At 42.2% G+C, this 19,335-nt stretch overlaps 1 protein-coding gene across 1 annotated transcript in view; it reads right to left on the bottom strand.

The window, feature by feature from the left end:
- Nucleotides 1-19,335, bottom strand: part of LOC126150704 (kinesin-like protein KIF13B) — a 135,153-nt gene that overhangs the window by 8,572 nt on the left and 107,246 nt on the right. The window contains exons 3-5 of the mRNA XM_049915893.1: nucleotides 7,968-8,122; nucleotides 6,311-6,424; nucleotides 5,834-6,081 (exon numbers count right to left, since the gene is read on the bottom strand). Coding sequence (XP_049771850.1) covers nucleotides 5,834-6,081; nucleotides 6,311-6,424; nucleotides 7,968-8,122 — 517 coding nt within the window. The remainder of the gene's footprint in view (nucleotides 1-5,833; nucleotides 6,082-6,310; nucleotides 6,425-7,967; nucleotides 8,123-19,335) is intronic.

Below are 19,335 nucleotides of genomic sequence, written 5' to 3'. Positions count from 1 at the left end.
CTGTGCTTTCTTCTTCACTGAAAGATTTGTCCATGAGCTATAATGTGTGAAAGTCTTTTTGTTGTGCCTGTCTGCAACTCAACAGGTCATCTTTGTGGTGAGTAGCAGTCTGTCCTTTTCTTAATGTTGTTGATATTCCAAGCCAGAGTTTTCATTGTTTGATGATAATTCTTTTACACTATTATGACACAAAGTAGCTACCTCTAATTCTATTGCTCAAAAGTGTGCATATCTCTTGAGTTTCACAGTTTTAGTGAGCTTTTGTTATCTCCTCCTTTCCAATGGAAAGACTGCAATATTTCCTTCTCTACCAGATGCCAAATCCTATACATCTCTCACGTGGCTCTGCTTACAGCTAATTCAGGCATATGCCAAAGCAGCTGACCCAGGTCTGCCTCTTTTCACAGTGCTGCCATTTAAACAGTTAAATTATGGCAACTAATACTACTAATACTACTAGTACTCACCAGAAAGGAATACTAGTTCTTCCATAATAATTCCCATATGGGGAAGGGGAAAGGCGGGAAAGGGTGGAAAGGGGGGAAAGGGGAGGGGGAAATGGGAGGGGGGAAAGGGATGGGGAAATGGTAGGGGGGAAGGTGAACGGGAAGGGGGAAGGGGGGAAGGTAAAAGGAAAGGAAAGGAAAGGAAAGGAAAGGAAAGGAAAGGAAAGGAAAGTAAAGGAAAGGAAAGGGACTAATGATTTGCTGTGTTGTCCAAACAAGACACAGCCAGGGCAAAAGCACCACAGATGCAAACATGCAAGCTGGTGCCAGTGCCATAGAGACTTGCCACCTGCAGGAGTTCCACAAGCGCCAAGGGTGAAGGTGAGGATGAAGATATCAACTTCCCCTCAGCCAATTGCTGGCCGAGTACAATCTGTCAATGACCAGACGACAACAGACAGAAGCCTACTTGGAAGATAGAAGAGCAGCTCACGCGCATCTGGTTATAGATCGTCTTACAAGGCTGACTTAGACAGGAACCTCTTTTAGTGAGCTCTTAGAAATGAATACACAATTGTTGTAAATTGCATTTGCTGTGCACTGTGAAGTTTACGTATGATTATTTGCACTTAACCATTAAGGGCCTGTCATCATCATCATCATCATCATTTAAGACTGATTATGCCTTTCAGCGTTCAGTCTGGAGCATAGCCCCCCTTATACAGTTCCTCCATGATCCCCTATTCAGTGCTAACATTGATGCCTCTTCTGATGTTAAACCTATTACTTCAAAATCATTCTTAACCGAATCCAGGTACCTTCTCCTCGGTCTGCTCCGACTCCTCCTACCCTCTACTGCTGAATCCATGAGTCTCTTGGGTAACCTTGCTTCTCCCATGCGTGTAACATGACCCCACCATCTAAGCCTGTTCGCCCTGACTGCTACATCTATAGAGTTCATTCCCAGTTTTTCTTTGATTTCCTCATTGTGGACACCCTCCTGCCATTGTTCCCATCTACTAGTACCTGCAATCATCCTAGCTACTTTCATATCCGTAACCTCAACCTTGTTGATAAGGTAACCTGAATCCACCCAGCTTTTGCTCCCATACAACAAAGTTGGTCGAAAGATTGAACGGTGCACAGACAACTTAGTTTTGGTACTGACTTCCTTCTTGCAGAAGAGAGTAGATCGTAGCTGAGCGCTCACTACATTAGCTTTGCTACACCTCACTTCGAGTTCTTTCACTATGTTGCCGTCCTGTGAGAATATGCATCCTAAGTACTTGAAACCGTCCACCTGTTCTAACTTTGTTCCTCCTATTTGGCACTCAATCCGTTTATATTTCTTTCCCACTGACATTACTTTCGTTTTGGAGATGCTAATCTTCATACCATAGTCCTTACATTTCTGATCTAGCTCTGAAATATTACTTTGCAAACTTTCAATCGAATCTGCCATCACAACTAAGTCATCCGCATATGCAAGACTGCTTATTTTGTGTTCACATATCTTAATCTCACCCAGCCAGTCTACTGTTTTCAACATATGACCCATGAATAATATGAACAACAGTGGAGACAGGTTGCAGCCTTGTCTTACCCCTGAAACTACTCTGAACCATGAACTCAATTTACCGTCAACTCTTAACTGCTGTCTGACTATCCATGTAAAGACATTTAATTGCTTGCAAAAGTTTGCCTCGTATTCCATAATCTTGTAGAACAGACAATAACTTCCTCCTAGGAACCCAGTCATATGCCTTTTCTAGATCAATAAAGCATAGATACAATTCCCTGTTCCACTCATAACACTTCTCCATTATTTGCCGTAAGCTAAAGATCTGGTCCTGACAACCTCTAAGAGGCCTAAACCCACACTGATTTTCATCCAATTGGTCCTCAACTAATACTCGCACTTTCCTTTCAACAATACCTGAGAAGATTTTACCCACAATGCTGATTAAAGAGATACCTCTGTAGTTGTTACAATCTTTTCTGTTTCCATGTTTAAAGATTGGTGTGATTACTGCTTTTGTCCAGTCTGATGGAACCTGTCCCGACTCCCAGGCCATTTCAATTATCCTATGTAGCCATTTAAGACCTGACATTCCACTGTATTTGATGAGTTCTGACTTAATTTCATCCACCCCAGCCGCTTTATTGCACTGCAATCTATTGACCATTTTTTCCACTTCCTCAAATGTGATCCTATTTCCATCATCATTCCTATCCCATTCTACCTCGAAATCTGAAACATTACTGATCGCATTTTCACCTACATTGAGCAACTCTTCAAAATATTCCCTCCATCTTCCCAAGGCATCCACAGGATTCACCAGCAGTTTTCCTGACCTGTCCAAAATACTTGTCATTTCCTTCTTACCTCCTTTTCGTAGACTGCTAATTACACTCCAGAATGGTTTTCCAGCAGCTTGACCCATAGTCTCCAACCTGTTTCCAAAGTCTTCCCACGATTTCTTCTTGGATGCTGCAATTATCTGTTTGGCTTTGTTTCTTTCTTCAACATAACTTTCTCTGTCTACCTGGGTTCTGGTATGCAGCCATTTTTGATACGCCTTCTTTTTCCTTTTACAGGCTGCCTTGACTGTATCATTCCACCAAGCTGTTTGCTTCTTCCTACTTTTACACACTACTGTTCCAAGACATTCTTTAGCCACTTCTAGTACTGTGTCCCTGTACCTTGTCCATTCCTTTTCCAATGACTGTAATTGGCTACATTCAACTAACTGGTACCTTTCTGAGATCGCTGTTATGTACTTGTGCCTGATTTCCTTATCCTGAAGTTTCTCCACTCTTATCCTCCTACATATGGACCTGACCTCCTGCACTTTCGGCCTCACAATCCCAATTTCACTGCAAATTAAATAATGATCAGTGTCATCAAAGAATCCCCTGAATACACGTGTGTCCCTCACAGCCTTCCTGAATTCCTGATCTGTTATTATATAGTCAATGACAGATCTGGTTCCCCTGCCTTCCCAAGTATACCGGTGAATGTTCTTATGTTTAAAAAAGGAGTTTGTGATTACTAAGCCCATACTGGCACAGAAAACCAAGAGTTGTTTCCCGTTCCTGTTGGCCTCCATATCCTCTCCAAATTTACCCATAACCTTTTCATACCCTTCTGTTCGATTTCCAATCCTGGCGTTAAAATCACCCATGAGCAGAACACTGTCCTTGTCCTTTACTCTAACAACTACATCACTGAGTGCCTCATAAAAACTATCCATCTTATCTTGATCTGTCCCTTCACAATGCGAATATACTGACACAATCCTAATTTTCTTGCTAGACACTGTCAAATCTATCCACATCAGTCGTTCGTTTACATACCTTATTGCAATTACGCTGGGTTCCATTTCTTTCCTGATGTAAAGCCCTACACCCCATTGTGCTATTCCTGCTTTGACTCCTGACAGGTAGACCTTGTATTCTCCCACTTCCTCTTCTTTCTCACTCCTTACCCGAATGTCACTAACAGCTAAAACGTCCAGCCCCATCTTACTTGCAGCCTCTGCCAGCTCTACCTTCTTCCCAGAGTAGCCCCCATTGATATTAATAGCTCCCTATCTCATTACCATTTGTTTGCCAAGTCATATCTTAGGAGTCCCTGGTTTGTCAGTTAGAGGTGGGACTCTGTCACCTCCAAAGGTCCGAGGCATTTTGCTCTGGTTGTTGCCAGCATCATATTTAAAGTACCAGGGAAGCAGGTTGCTAGCCTTACTTGCCCCGAGTCCCATTGGGTTTTACCCCTAACGGCTGAGGGACTAACCGGTGGATTTGGTAGTCTTTGCAGTATGAGCACAAAGGTGACCACGACTCAGAATATGTCCGAGATGCCCAGCCTTATTCCAAAGTAATTGGTATCCCGACTGTCGGGACCACTTACTTGGCCACTCATACGTTGCCCGTGGTTCATGAACTAGGACATGACTACATTACATGCAGTGTTGCGGACTTCATTATTCAATTAGTCACAAAGATAAGTAAACCTTTTTAACTCATTTGTGTGACTTTGTTACTAATTTGTTGGAGTATTGTAGAACCTTCACCATCCTATCCTGTTACCTGACCCTGGAAGGGAAAAATTGTCTTAGCAGTGTACTGTACTGGACGAACTCCCAGACTCTGCCTACTGTAACTAACAACAGCGGCAACTTGGCTTTCACAGCAGTAGTGATGAGACCTTTACAAAACTGGTGACAAGGGTTTACAAAAGGTATCAGCTGCATCAGACTTTGTGCGGAATCAGTGGTGACGAGGAAAATGTGTGCTGGACCAGGACTTGAACCCACGACCTCCTCCTTACCAGGCAGTTGCCTTAAGCACTGCACCACCTGGAAACAGTGTTTATCGCAATGCATGGACTATCTTGGCAAGTTCCCCTGCCAACTCACATTTCCACCTAGCACCACCTATCTGCAGCTCCTGTCCGTGTACTCCTGCTCGCTAATTTTAGATTCCCACTGGAGGTCTAATGTAAGTGTGCATCTGCAATGGAGATTGTGGATTCTTACTCATTAGAGGCAGTGTTCAACTCAGAGTAGCAGCCATGTCTGATGTCCTCATTGTCAATGGGAGGTTGAACACTAATCTTCCTTGCTTCCAAAGTAGTGAGGAACTTTCGGTTCCACCTAAGTAGCTGTAAGGAAGTATGCACTGTCTGTGTTGATATTTTACTGATAACATCATCTTTTTGACTTGCACTCTTTCTTCTATGCACAAATCATACACTGGCTCAGTACCAAGATAAAGTAATTGCTGTGGGATGCAGTCTTATGGGTTATATAAGTTTGCAATCTTAGTGGTTGCATAAGTCACGTTGCTTCCTCTCAAGTTTCAATGACATTATGTCAGCAGAAAGGCATTTCTTTTCCTATCTTTATTTAAGTGGTATCTTGTGTAGAATGGCACGAACAAATTTACTTGCTCGTACTTGAACTTCAGTGCCTGTAAGGTAGTAAAAGAATTTAATGGCACAAAACTCATAATAATTGTTTCTTAAGTACCAAGTTTTAATTTTTGCAATCCAGTAGACAACTACTGAATATTTTAAATTTCTTTCACCTCTGGTGCTTCTGAACCATATCTCCCTCATACATTTTTCAAAAGATCATGATATAAAGGCAACAGAGATTCTGCTTCTTAAATACCAGCACAGAACGAATGGAAAACATATACAAAGAGGTACAACATACAAGCCATAATCAATTTATATAATTCTTGGGGTCCCATTCAATGATAATGACTGTACAAAATTTACCACAGCTTCAGTCCAAATTTTATAGTATTAAACAATGAAATATCACGAGTCATTCGATGCTTATTTACTGCTGCAATTTATTGAGCTAATTGTGACTTACTTGTTGATGTTCGATCCTTCTTTAAGACGATCTCCAACAGCACCAGTCTTCACAGCCCTCTCACTACCTGCCAAGTCCACTAAAGACATTCGACTCACTTTCTCCCCCGAAACACCACTTTTTGCATCTGTCAGTGTCTGTGTCAAAACCACCGAAAACACTGCATGCGACCGCGAAGATTCACTATTCATATTGGTAGCTGCAACTGTGCGTGACTTGTTGCCTTCTGCCATTAGGTTATCGATGTCCTGGAATAGAATGTACATTTACATTATTTAATTGTACTCAACATATGTCAAAAGGCTGTATCTGTATCTTACTATTTATATCAAAACCAAAGAGCCTGACTTTGTGTGTGATTACAAGAATGTAAATAAATAAGAATGTGTTTAAATTCAAGCACTTATGAACATTTCCATACGATTCCTGACTCAATTAAGTTTTTGAATATTTAGTATAGTTTTTGTGTGCTATTACCTGAAACGATGTGACAGCTAACTGCGAAAGGCCATCAACATAAGGACCTAAAACATTGTGTTCCCTAACTTTCAATGACTGCTTATTCGTTTTTGGGTCTAGTAGATCATGAACCTGTAAAATAACAATAGTTATTAGTTCCACGATGAACTCTTTCTACCTGTGTATAAATAAGTCCTGTGTATAAATAAATCCATCCTGGATTTTTCATTGTGTATAAATAAAGATACACCAGTTTGTTAATACATACTTGACCATCTACTCCCTTTGTCAGGAAAGTTCCATTACAGTTTTTTTTTTTATTTCTGAGTTTGCAATACTAAAAAGTAACAAACATTAATTTTATGTTACCTGGTAACATATGATCTTGGCCACGTTTGTGCACAAACTCAGTAGGTAGCGGGGGTGTGCTTAACAACACACTGTTCGGGTTCTTGGCACTTTAGTTACAATGACACAATAGATGCGATTCTGAGCTAGGAGTGAACATTAAGTTCCGCCTTAAATTCGGGAAAACTCTAGTGAAATGTGGACAACGATTAAGCAACAACATGCATATGAGACACTTTCAAGAAGCAGTGTTTTTGAGTGGCACAAAAGGTTTCGTGAAGGCGGAGATTCAGTGCAAGATGATCCCCTGTCTACAGCACAAACTTATGCAAACATTGAGTGTGTAAGCCAGTTATTGCAAGAAGACCATCATGTAACTGCGTGCAATATCAGAAGACCTTAAGTTGAATCCTGATGTGTGTCAGAAGATTTTGGGCAAAGATATACGGAAATTGAACTTAATGCACTAACAGACAAACAGAAAGAGCACAGGTGAAGCATTTCTGTTGAACTACTGGGTAGAGCCAGATGTGATCCCACATTTCTGTCAAAAGTTACTGGTGTGGATGAAAGTTGGTGCTACCAGTATGACCCTCACATGATGCGTCAAAGTGCAGAATACTGGAGTCTGGGATCACCAGCTTCACGAAACATCAAACGACAACCTTTGAGAACAGAGGTATTGTCGATCACATTCTTTGATAGTAAAGGATCAGTTCACCACGAGTACATTCATCCAGATCAAATGGTGAACCAAACTCTTTACATCCGAATCTTGAAACATTTGCAACAAGTAATTTGACGTCAATGGCCCAATTTGTGGTATTCTCGGGACTAGTTCTTACTGCACGAGCCCATACTGCTTTATCTGTTACCAAGTACCTGACCAGACATTCTGTTACTGACATCCCACATCCGCCACGTTTGCCCGACCTCTCGCCTTGACATTTTTTCCTCATTTCTGCAAGTGAAAAGGTGACAGAAAAGAAAGTTACATCGAGATATTATAGATATCCAATAGGCAGTGACAAATGAGCTTACAAGCATTGATGTTCAAAATTTCCCTGCTTGCTTCCAGGTCCAGCAAAAACTGTGTATAAATAGTTATGTGGATTGCTTCAATAGGAGCTAGGATCATTACTTAGTAAGTGCAATGTTACATTTCTTAAAAAAAAAACTGTCCTGGAGCTTTTCTGACAAAGGGAGTATTTACCACGCTACAGTATAGTTAAAACATTTGTTATATGAGTGCCTACTCCTCCTCTGCTCACTTTCCCACGAACATAACACTCATTTCTCACGAACACCACCTGACTCATCAACTCACCTTCTCATTGTAAATTTCCATATAGCTTACTTCCACTTTATACGACAGCTCAGGGCTCTGTTGTCTGGAAATCAGGTCAAAGAGTGAATCACACAGTCTTGGAATTATGCCCTTGCTATCTTGGCTTCCCATCATGGTATATGACTTTCCTGACCCTGAAAGAAAAGTTACAAGTGGTGAGTCAATAACAGATGCACAGAGAATGGCAAATTAAATACATTCATTTAAAAAAGCCTTGATTCCTGATAGCCTAATAAATAACCATACAGTCAACATACACACCAAAGTAGCACATCAGAAATGTAAATAAGAACATTAAATGCATTTAAAAATTGTGCTGAATTATATTTAAGGCACCATTTTTTTTTAATTTTCACCAGGCAGTCAAAAACCTCCAGACAGGGCATCCCAGCCAATAATGTCATACATTCATTTCATTTCATTTTTTAAAAAAATACTGATGCACTCTATTCAGTATGCAACTTGTTTTGTTTCTATATCATAAGGAACACCATTCATGTCCATTTTCCGTGAATAAGAATTCCTCATCCTGCTTTCCAGTAACAATTGTGATTTGAAGAGAGAGAGAGAGAGAGAAAAAGAAAAAAAGAAAAAAAAAACAAGAGTAGTGACTAACTAGCAATGAGATGAGGGGGAAGCAAAGATGATTTCATTGCAGATGGACATAAAGTCTGCAGTGCTCAGTGTAGCATCCCACACTGTTCGGCGGAAAGAAATTAAAAGTAGTGTCACTTGAACAGAGTGTGAGTGTTACTTCCCTACTTTCAGTCACTGTATTGTGTAACTTAACAGTTATGTTTCATTGGAAAGTTTTTATCTTGTAATTTAGGTCACTAAAAAGGTTCAACATACAATACTACTCTGGACAAAAATCGTCGTCGTAAAGCATCAAAGCAGGAGTTTGACTATGATAGATTTTCAAAGTGGTCTGTGTTATTTGTAGGGCTCACCCATATGCAAGGTTCTACAACAATCAGCACCACTGAGCTCAGTTGTTGGTTTGCTGTCTCTTCACAAATACACCAATGATTTGTCACTAAGTGTAACAAATGATTGAAAAGTTTTCTTACTATCCAATGTAATAAAACATAGTTCATGGTCAAAGGGGCCAGAGATTTAACTGCACTGCAAACAGGATTACATACAAATAAATTTAGTATTTGGTTTGGTGGGAAACAACTAACACACGATTTACATTTTAAAAGTATAGATAAAATTAATATATCATCCAATCTTTACTGTGTATGTACCCAGATCAAGAGATAAGTTAGATATAGTGTTCCACTGCAGCATACTTATGGTTTCTGTCATATCTCTCTCAAGGTTTCCATATATTCATTGTCCCTATTTTAACATAAAGCACAATGACAGAGGCAAGGTTCCAATAGTGTTCAACTACTTCATCACTGACACACCCCAGGATAGTCACATTGTTTAAATAACGATTAATTGTCACACAAAGTGATACGACATTCAGTACAAATGCAGATGAGATGCAGAGATGAGCAGTAGACTGCTTCATTAGAACACCTGCGGAAATGCTTGCGGCCATTCAGTTTACCTTCACACAGACATAAAAGGACCTATGATTTTCTTCTGGGTGGGCACTGCAGCTTTGATACATTTGAGAAAAGACATCATACCATTGGGCAGTACCTGAAATAATTTATTCAGCACTACTAGTTTCAAGCATGGCCCGTGTTAATAAAAGTCTGTAACAGTCAAAGAAATTGGTATTTTTTAAATATATTTTGTGGTGGGCATTAAGTTATTGAAAATGCATTGGTATTACTAAGACAGTGTTAAGAGAGATTTTTAAGTTCTGGATAATGATCACACATCATTAAATCTTTAGAAAGCATGTTGTTAGTAAAAGCCCGAAAATATTAACAAAACTTGTACTTTTTAAATTTTTCTTTGTGGTTCACTCCCTCCCCCTCTCCTGCCCCATCCCGACCATACTCCTACATTGGTAGTACATGTATTAAAAATGCATTGACACTGCTAGGAGTAAAGCATTACAAAAGAAAAAATGTGGGTCATTCTAATAAACAGTGGGAAAATGTTGTGTGGAGTGATGAATAACAGTACACAATGTGGTAATGCGATGGCAGGGTGTCGGTATGGCAAATGCCCGGTGAATGTCACCTGCCAGCATGTGTAGTGCCAACAGTAAAATTCGGAGGCAGTGGTATTATGGTATGGTCGTGTTTTTCATGGAGGGGGCTCGCACCCTTTGTTGTTTTGTGTGTCACTATCACAGCACAAGCCTACATTGATGTTTTAAGCGCCTTCTAGCTTCCAACGGTTGAAGAACAATTTGGGGATGGCGATTGCGTGTTTCAACATGATCGAGCACCTGTTCATAATGCACGGCCTGCGGCGGAGTGGTTACACAACAATAACATCCCTGGAATGGAGTGCCCCGCACACAGTCCTGACCTAAATCCTATAGAACACCATAGGGATCTTTCATAACGCTGACTTCATGGCAGACCTCACTGACTGACATTGATACCTCTCCTCAGTGCAGCACTCCGTGAAGAATGGGCTGCCATTTCCCAAGAAACATTCCAGCACCTGATTGAACGTATGCCTGCGAGAGTGGAAGCTGTCATTAAGGCTAAGGGTGGACCAACACCATACTGAATTCCAGCATTACCGATGGAGGGGCCACGAACTTTTTAAGTCATTTTCAGCCAGGTGTCTGGATACTTTTGATCACACAATGAAAGAAAGAAGTTGGATGCCTCACTAGCCAACTGCACATATACTGTTTGACTGCTACATTGTCTTCAAAGCAAACACCTCCTAATGCCCTCGTCAGTGGATCAAACATGTCACTTGGGGAAAGATATAGACTGTAAGGTGGATGTTCAACAGGTTGCCAGAGTAGCTTAGTGACTTTTTCACTTGTTGAACTTGCTGTAGGCAGCTGTGCATTGTCATGGAGGAACAGGCCATCGCGTATCAGTTGCCATCATCATTTATCGTGGAAAGCAGTCTTGCCACCGTCTAGCAGCTTCCAGTGGTCACCTTCCTACATCAATGCCGACAGACAATTAGCAATAAAGCTTTTGAGTCCCAAAACATATCTGCCAAAAACTTCCCTGGTTGACGTCGAGCCTTGGCCTCGATCAGTTCCCCTCTCCAACTTTCCTCCATCCCATAATTGTCCTCTTGGGTATGGTGATGGACCCCTGTTTCGCTGTGGATCATGAAAAAGTCCAGAAAAGCCTCTCCGTCTTCTGCTGTTGACAGATGTCTTTCCAAACATTCTTTTGTGCTTCGCTGAGAAGACACAGAATCCACCTAGCAAGGACTTTTCCATATCTAAATGTTCAATAAAATGGTACGGTTATTTTTGATACTTATGCCCACCAATGATGCAATCTCAGCAACAGTAAAGGGGCAACCACCTTCCACGAGCTCACGCATTGTTCGAAAATTGTCTTCATTGACACTGGTCGCCGGATGCAGTTCATGGCTTTGATTTTCCACTTTATCAGAACATTCTTCTGGACCCAACTGAACACTTCGGGTTTACTGGGATTAGCATTACCTAACTGTGCTCGGAGTCTCTTGAAAATGTCACTTGGTTTCATACCTTTCTTTGGCGACAAAACGAGAAATAAAATGTTGTGCAACAAACACCGCTATTTCCTGTTCACACACAGCGTCAATGAAATGACGGAACTGAGAGCGTGAGTCGTGTGCACGGTTACACCTACAGTACTAATGACTCCCCAGAGGGTCGGTGCTCGTACGTACCACTTCATGAGCAAAATTAACAAAGTGGCAGTTTGCATTTGGATTATGAGGAATGGCTATAAATTAAAAATACTCAGCTGTTTAAAAATGGAAAAGGCGATATATTTATGAAAAATTTACCAATTCGTAGATGTATATCTAACACTGTTTTCCAATGTGCTACATGAAATACATTAAATGTATTCGAAACTGCGAATAAGAACCACCACAAGCTATATAATGGAATGAAGAATATGAAAATTTGTATAGGACAGGGGCTCGAACACGGATTTCCTGCTTCACGGGTCGGTCACCTTAACCACTTCGGCTATCCGAACACGAATCACGGCCACACACATTTCCATTGTTGTCATTTCATTACACAACTGGATGTGGTTCATATTCGTAACCGTGAATACATTTCATATCTTTCATAGCAGCTATAGTCGCCGCAGTGGCTGTTCCTTCAGACATGCATGAGCGTCCGAAACAACACTCCATCATACACACAGGCACTGCAATTTCGTATTTTTCGATACAGTCGCTTTCATCCTTAATGCAGCTTGTGAGTTGAGGGATGAGCTTTTCGTCACAAAAATGTCCCACCGCATGTTTGGCACATCGCCTGACCACATGTCATCGTCGATCGAAAAGCTTTTAGCACCCATAAACAGCTTCATAGAGATGAATAACCGAAGGTGCCGGCTCAAGGCTGTTGATGATGTCCCAACGGAATGAATCCAAGATTGCGTTGTAGCGTTGGCTGTTTGGGAACGTCCTTTGTCATGCACCAAGCACATTCCTTTCGTTAACAATCTCTTTCTTTTGTTCTGTTTCGTCCTCCGTAGTTTTTTAAGGTTTCACGATACCACGCAGCAATAATGAGGGCACGATATTTTCGATCCAAAACAACGGTTTTGAATTTTTTCGCTGACAGTGAGGGAGGTTGTCGGCACTGCACTGATTGTCTTTTTGTCTGAGGGATGTAGCAGACCACACACGTTTCGTCCTGGTCACAACAGAGTCAAGGGGAGTGTCCACTGGGAGCAGAACTGCACAATAACCCTGGGCTCGGGGTGGGGCGGCGGTGGGGTGGGTGCACTGCTATGGCCTGTTGTGGGGTTGCGTACCACTGAGGGCTACGGCGGGAACGAAGCAGCCTCTCCGTCGTTTCTAGGTCCTCGGTTCCATACAGTACAATACATCACAAGGGGAAATACAGATACCAGCTACTGGAAAATTAAAGAGGAGCCATTTCGTGTAACCTGTCAGTGGGTGATAAGGTGGCCATCTCAAAATTTAGTCATGTTTGGTACACGTCTTAATAGTAAAACTGCCAAATGGCACAGTCCTAACTCCAAGCATATTTGGCAAATGCCCACGTAAGACACGAATTTAATGACGTTGTGATTAACTGCATGTTTTCCTGCTGAATCGCAATTCGTGTCATGGCCTGACTTCAAAGTGAACTCATTTCGCTTCTGGATCAAGATGGCAAGGGGAACGAAGTTATACGCAAGATGGGAGAATTTTAAAAATACAGTTTCCTTCTTTATATTTGAAAGCCGGCCGGGGTGGCCGAGCGGTTCTAGGCGCTACAGTCTGGAACCGCGCGACCGCTACGGTCGCAGGTTCGAATCCTGCCTTGGGCATGGATGTGTGTGATGTCCTTAGGTTAGTTAAGTTTAAGTAGTTCTAAGTTCTATGGGACTGATGACCTCAGAAGTTAAGTCCCATAGTGCTCAGAGCCATTTGAACCATTTTTTTTTATATTTGAATCTGTTTATGAAACTGTTCTTCGCAGAATTTTTATATCTGTACATATCGTTATACTCGTGGAAAGTTATTAATGTCCCTCATTACTGTTTGCATCTTTTCTTTTGTTTCACTGAAGTTGACATTTTAATTTACAGTAACGGAATAAAGATATATCACCACATTTGTGCACCCATGCTGTCTATTGCAATTCTTTACTCTGAAAAGGCATTTAATAGTGAAATACAACATATTCATTAAGAAAAAATGATTAGTAACTGTTTTCATCTCTCACCTATTAACAGTTCTGGCCTATAGGTCAGCCATAAATATTTTTTAGGAACAATTTTTCAAGGAATACACATGGTTTTTATTTACTAATTCCTTGTAGTGGTGAATGTGGATGGTATTGCAACTGGCATTTTTATTTTGTTCTTTGCCAATGAATAAAGTGAGTTTGGATATTCTTCTTTGCACCTAAGACTGCTACCAGATTTGTAAACATATCAGCAACAAATGAAATTGAAATACAACTGTCTAGGTACCGCTCCAGGACTTTGAAGTACGTCAACTTCGACTTTTTTTCGCGATGGTGTCACTTTTACTTAAAGTTAAGAAGTTCTAACTGCAGTGCCAAATGCTTTTCATTATTATACTTAATACTAGGACCAAAGAGTTACAGAACACAAGCTGAGGTCTGTACTGTTTCCACTATGGAAAGTTGAGAGTTTTTAAAATTCATAAATTTAAAGCACAGCATAATAAAAGTGTGTTTTTCAAAATTTTTCATAAAAATCTGAATGATGTACGCTACTTTTTATACATTATATTAACTTAGTGGCCTACATACTGGTTGCATACAAAAACTGAGGTCAGTAAGCCAATTCATTACTGAGTAGTAGGTCTCTGAAAACAGGAAAATGGTGCCTGACTAATGACTGGGTACACATCCTTGACGCATGGTCAGAGTTTGGGAAATGCTATATGGCAGTTTTTCTATTAAGACATGTAGCATGTACCGGATATGACTAAATCCTGAAATAGTCGCCTTGGGATCCACCAAAATATCTGTGAGTCTACACGGAAAGACCTAGAGGCCTTTGGAGAAAGACGTAGAGGCCTTTGGAGAAACGAGAAGCAGCAGTATGAATACCAAGAACTCAGATGGAAAATCAGAAATGGAAGAGGATGTAAATAAAGATGAGATGGGAGATATGATACGGCGAGAAGAATGTGACAGAGCACTGAAAGACCTAATTCGAAATAGAGCCCCGGGAGTAGACGATATTCCGTCAGAATTACTTACAGCCTTGAGAGAACCAACAATGATAAAACTCTTCCATCTGGCGTGCAAGATTTTTGAGACAAGCGAAGTACCCTCAGACTTCGAGAAGAATACAATAATTTCAGTTCCAAAGAAGGCAATTGCTGACAGGTGTGAAAATTACCGATTTATCAATTTGATAAGTAATGGCTGGGGAATATTAAAAACACCAACACGAATTCTTTGCAGAAGAATGAAAAAAGTGGTAGAAGCCGGCCTCTGAGAAGATCAGTGTAGATACCAGAGAAATGTAGGAACACCCAATGGAATACTGACACTATGACTTATCTAAGAAGAAAGGTTAATGAAAGGCAAACCTACGTTATAGCATTTGTAGACTTAGAGAAAGCTTTTGACAGTGTTGACGATTATTTTCAATCTGTACAGAAACCAGACGGCAGTTACAAGAGTCGAGGGGCGTGAGAGGGAAGCAGTGGTTGAGAAGTGAGTGGGACATGGTTGTAGCCTATCGTCAATGTTATTCAATCTGTATACTGGACACTGGACAGGCAGTAGAAAAAAAAGGAGTAGAAATTAAAGTTCAGGGAGAAGAAATAAAAACTTTAAGATTTGTCGAAGAAATTGTAATTGTGTCAGAGATAGCAAATGACTTGAAAGAACAATTGGAGGAATGGATAGTGCCTTGAAAAGGGGATATATAATGACAAACAAAAGCAAAACAAGAATAATGGAACGTAGTAGAATTAAATCAGGTGCAGCTAAGGAAATTAGATTAAAAAAAGAGATACTTACAGTAGGAGATGAGTTTTGCTATTTGGGCAGCAAAATAACTGACGATGGCCGAAGTAGAGAGGATATAAAATATAGACTGACAATGGCAAGAATAGCATTTCTTAAGTACAGAAATCTGTTAATGTCGAATATAGTTTTAAGAGTTAGGAAGTCTTTCCTGCAAGTATTTGTCTGGGTTGTTCCCATGTACAGTAATGAAACCCAAATTAGTGCTGGAGGGAAGTGTGTGGGTGAGTGTGAGAGTGTGTGTGTGTGTGTATGTGGGGGGGGGGGGTAAAATTGTAAAGCGAGACCAAAATATGAATACAGTAAACAGACTCATAAGAACGTAGGTTGCAGTAGTTATTCGAAGATGAAGAGCCTCGTACAGGATAGAGAGAGAGGGAGAGCCGCATCAAATCAATCTTCGGACTGAAGACAACAACAACAACAACAACAACAACAACAACAAATAATCTCAAGTCGAGTTACATGACACTGAAGTCGTGAAGAACTTTTTGGACACCCTGTAAATTCCTCTGACCTCTGCACTCTTAATTTCTAGACATGCATCATACACAGAGAAAGTTAATAATGAACTACACTGAAGAGTCAAGGGAACTTGTACACCTGCCTAATATCGTGTAGAGCCCTCGCGAGCAAGCAGAAGTGCCGCAAAACGATGTGACACGCACTCGACTGTTGTCTGAAGTAGTGCTGGGCGGAACTGACATCATGAACCTTGCAGGTCTGTCCATAAATCGGTAAGAGTACGACGGAGTGGAGGTCTCTTGTGAACAGCACGTTGCAAGGCACCCCAGATATCCTCAATAATCTCCATGTCTGGGGAGTTTGGTGGCCAGCGGAAAGTGTTTAAACTCAGAAGAGTGTGCCGCGAGCCACTCTGTAGCAATTCTGGAAGTGTGGGGTGACGCATTTTCATGCTCGAATTGCCCTAGTCCGTCGGAATGCATAACAGACATGAATGGATGCAGGTGGTCAGACTGGACGCTTACGTACGTGTCACCTGTCAGAGTCGTACCTAGACGTATCAGGGGTCCCGTATCACTCCAGCTGCACACGTCCCACACCATTTCAGAGCCTCCGCCAGGTTGAACAGTCCCTTTCTGACATGCAGGGTCCGCTCGGTACAATCTGAAACGAGACTCGTCCGACCGTGCAGCAAATTCCCGATCTGTGTTGGCGGACACAGGCGCGGCGTAAAGCTTTGTGTCGTGCAGCCATCAAGAGTACAACGAGTGGACCTTCGGCTCCGAAAGCCCATACCGATTATATGGCCCATCATTGAAATCTGCAGCAATTTGCGGAAGGGTTGCACTTCTGTCAATTTGAACGATTCTCTTCAGTCGTCGTTGGCCCCATTCTTTCAACATCTTTTTACGGCCGCAGCGATGTCGGAAATTTGATGTTTTACCGGATTCTTGATATTCACGGTACACTCGTGAAAATGGTCGTGCGGGAAAAATCCCCGTTTCATCGCCACCTCGGAGATGCTGTACCCCATCGCTCGTGCGCCGACTATAACACCGTGCTCAATTATGGTACGGCACGCGTGCAGGGCCAAGTCCACTCCTCTTTCATTGGCGTCCAACACTTTTTCCCAGCCGGCACTGGCACGTCTCTCCCGCCACCGACCGGCGGCAACAAAGCCGTTTGGCATCCGTGCAAAGGAGAGTCTCGAGTCAGTACACCTGGAGGGCATTAAGGTACTCCACCAGGGATGGAGTAGGGGATCTCCCTGGCGACTACAAAGGCCAAGATTACTTCTTGATCTGGCTGCTTACAGGAAGTATTGTACCCCGGACCACCTTTTTAAAATTAAACTTACTTAGAACGCCATTCTGATTTTATTACTGTTTACACGGGTTGGTCTAAACCGGGGGATTTTATGGGCTGCTCTGCTGTGTTTCCCGATACTGTCCATCGGATAGGGCTCCCAGAGCAGTTCTCAGTTTACTACGCAGAACTGTTTGCCATTCTGCAAGCATTAGAGCATATGCGCCGACATCGTGGCACGAAATTCATCATCTGCTCCGATTCCCAAAGTGCTCTACACGCTCTTGAACAGATGTACCCAGCAGATCGGATGGTGCAAGAGGTGCAGGATGCACTCCTGCTCTTGCAACAGCAGGGTAAGGATGTAATTTTCTGCTGGGTTCCAGGGCACATAGGGATTCCTGGAAATGAACTTGCAGATGCGGCTGCCAAGGAGGCTTGCTCCATCCCACCTCCTGCTCGCTGTTCCGTCCCCCTGCAGGCCATTACGTCTTTCGTGACTCGGAAGGTCATGCGTTGGTGGGAGGCTCAGTGGCTGGACGTGAGGGATAATAAGTTGCGAGCGGTGAAGGATTCTGTCCGACCGTGGCTCACCTCCTTCCGACAACGACGCGCTGAGGAAGTAGCCCTTACACGGCTTAGAATAGGACATTGTCCTTTGACACATGGTTTTCTGTTACGTCGTGAGGAGCCACCAACGTGTCAGACATGTGGGACACAGCTGTCGATACGACATATTTTAACTGAGTGTGTTTTATATGTAGGTTTGAGGGAAGATTTAAATTTACCACCAGACCTGCCCTCTATTTTAACTAAATAATGAGGCAAGTGTCGCTAGAGTTTTACGTTTTTGTGTGATGTCTGGCCTTCTTCCCAAAATATTGGGATTGAAGTCTTAATGTGCTGTCCAGTGGTTTGGTCAGCGATTATTTGTAAGTGGTCACTCAGCCACCGTTAATTATTTTTACCTGTTTGTACTGCTATTTTATTTTTAGTTTTATCTCCCTGTTTTGATGTGCTGTGTCGAATCTTGCAATTTAAACAATACCAATTCTCTCACAATTCGGCTCTGAATTGAACTTTTGGGAACGGGCGCTGATAACCTCGCTGTTGTGCGCCATAAAACACTAATAATAATAATAATAATAATAATAATAATAATAATAACCATGCTCAAACTCACTCAGTTCTGCCTGTCATTGTAGCAGCAGTTACCGATCTAATAACTGCACCAGACAAGTGTTATAAAGGCGTTGCAGACCGCAGCGCCGTTTTCTGCCTGTTTACACATCTCTGTATTTGAATACGCATGCCTATAACAATTTCTTTAGCGCTTCAGTGCATATTGAGAGTCAAGAGTAGGTGTCTTACCATGTAACTAACAGTAACAAATAGGTAATAAAGTAACAATGGCTCCCGGCTAAAGACAAAGTGTCAGCGGTAAGGCGCCGACATAAAAACTATAGGAGTGAGGAACACTTCCTGGAAGTCATTAAACAGCGATCAGAGGCGGCGGCCGTGAGCCCGTTGCGCCTGGGCAGACGAGCTACCCTTGCTGCGACGACGTGCGGTGCGTGGCCGCGAAATTTCATTAAATGAAGGCCATTACGCGCCCACCCCGAAGGCAGTGCCAGCAGAAGCAATTCCGGGCAATTACGGCAGTTCGCCCCAAAGCGAAACTCTTGCCCACGACAACGGCCCTGGCACACTGTACGAAAACCGCCGGCTTACCAAGGGGCGTAAAATGTCCCCGCTGGCCACCGCCACTAAGTCTGCGGAGGCACTTCTGTCAGCTACAGAACGCCCCGCACAGCAAGGGTGGTGGGACTCGCCTCCCAGTCCTCTCCCTATCCCACAGCCAGTTTCCGAGGAAACCGCAAATACAGGATGATTATACACTACTGGCCATTAAAATTACTACACCAAGAAGAAATGCAGATGATAAACGGGCATTCATTGGACAAATATATTATGCTAGAACTGACATGT

This window comes from Schistocerca cancellata, chromosome 2 (genome assembly GCF_023864275.1).
Source record: "Schistocerca cancellata isolate TAMUIC-IGC-003103 chromosome 2, iqSchCanc2.1, whole genome shotgun sequence".
Taxonomy (NCBI): Eukaryota; Metazoa; Arthropoda; class Insecta; order Orthoptera; family Acrididae; genus Schistocerca; species Schistocerca cancellata.
This window is presented reverse-complemented; position numbering and strand designations above follow the sequence as displayed.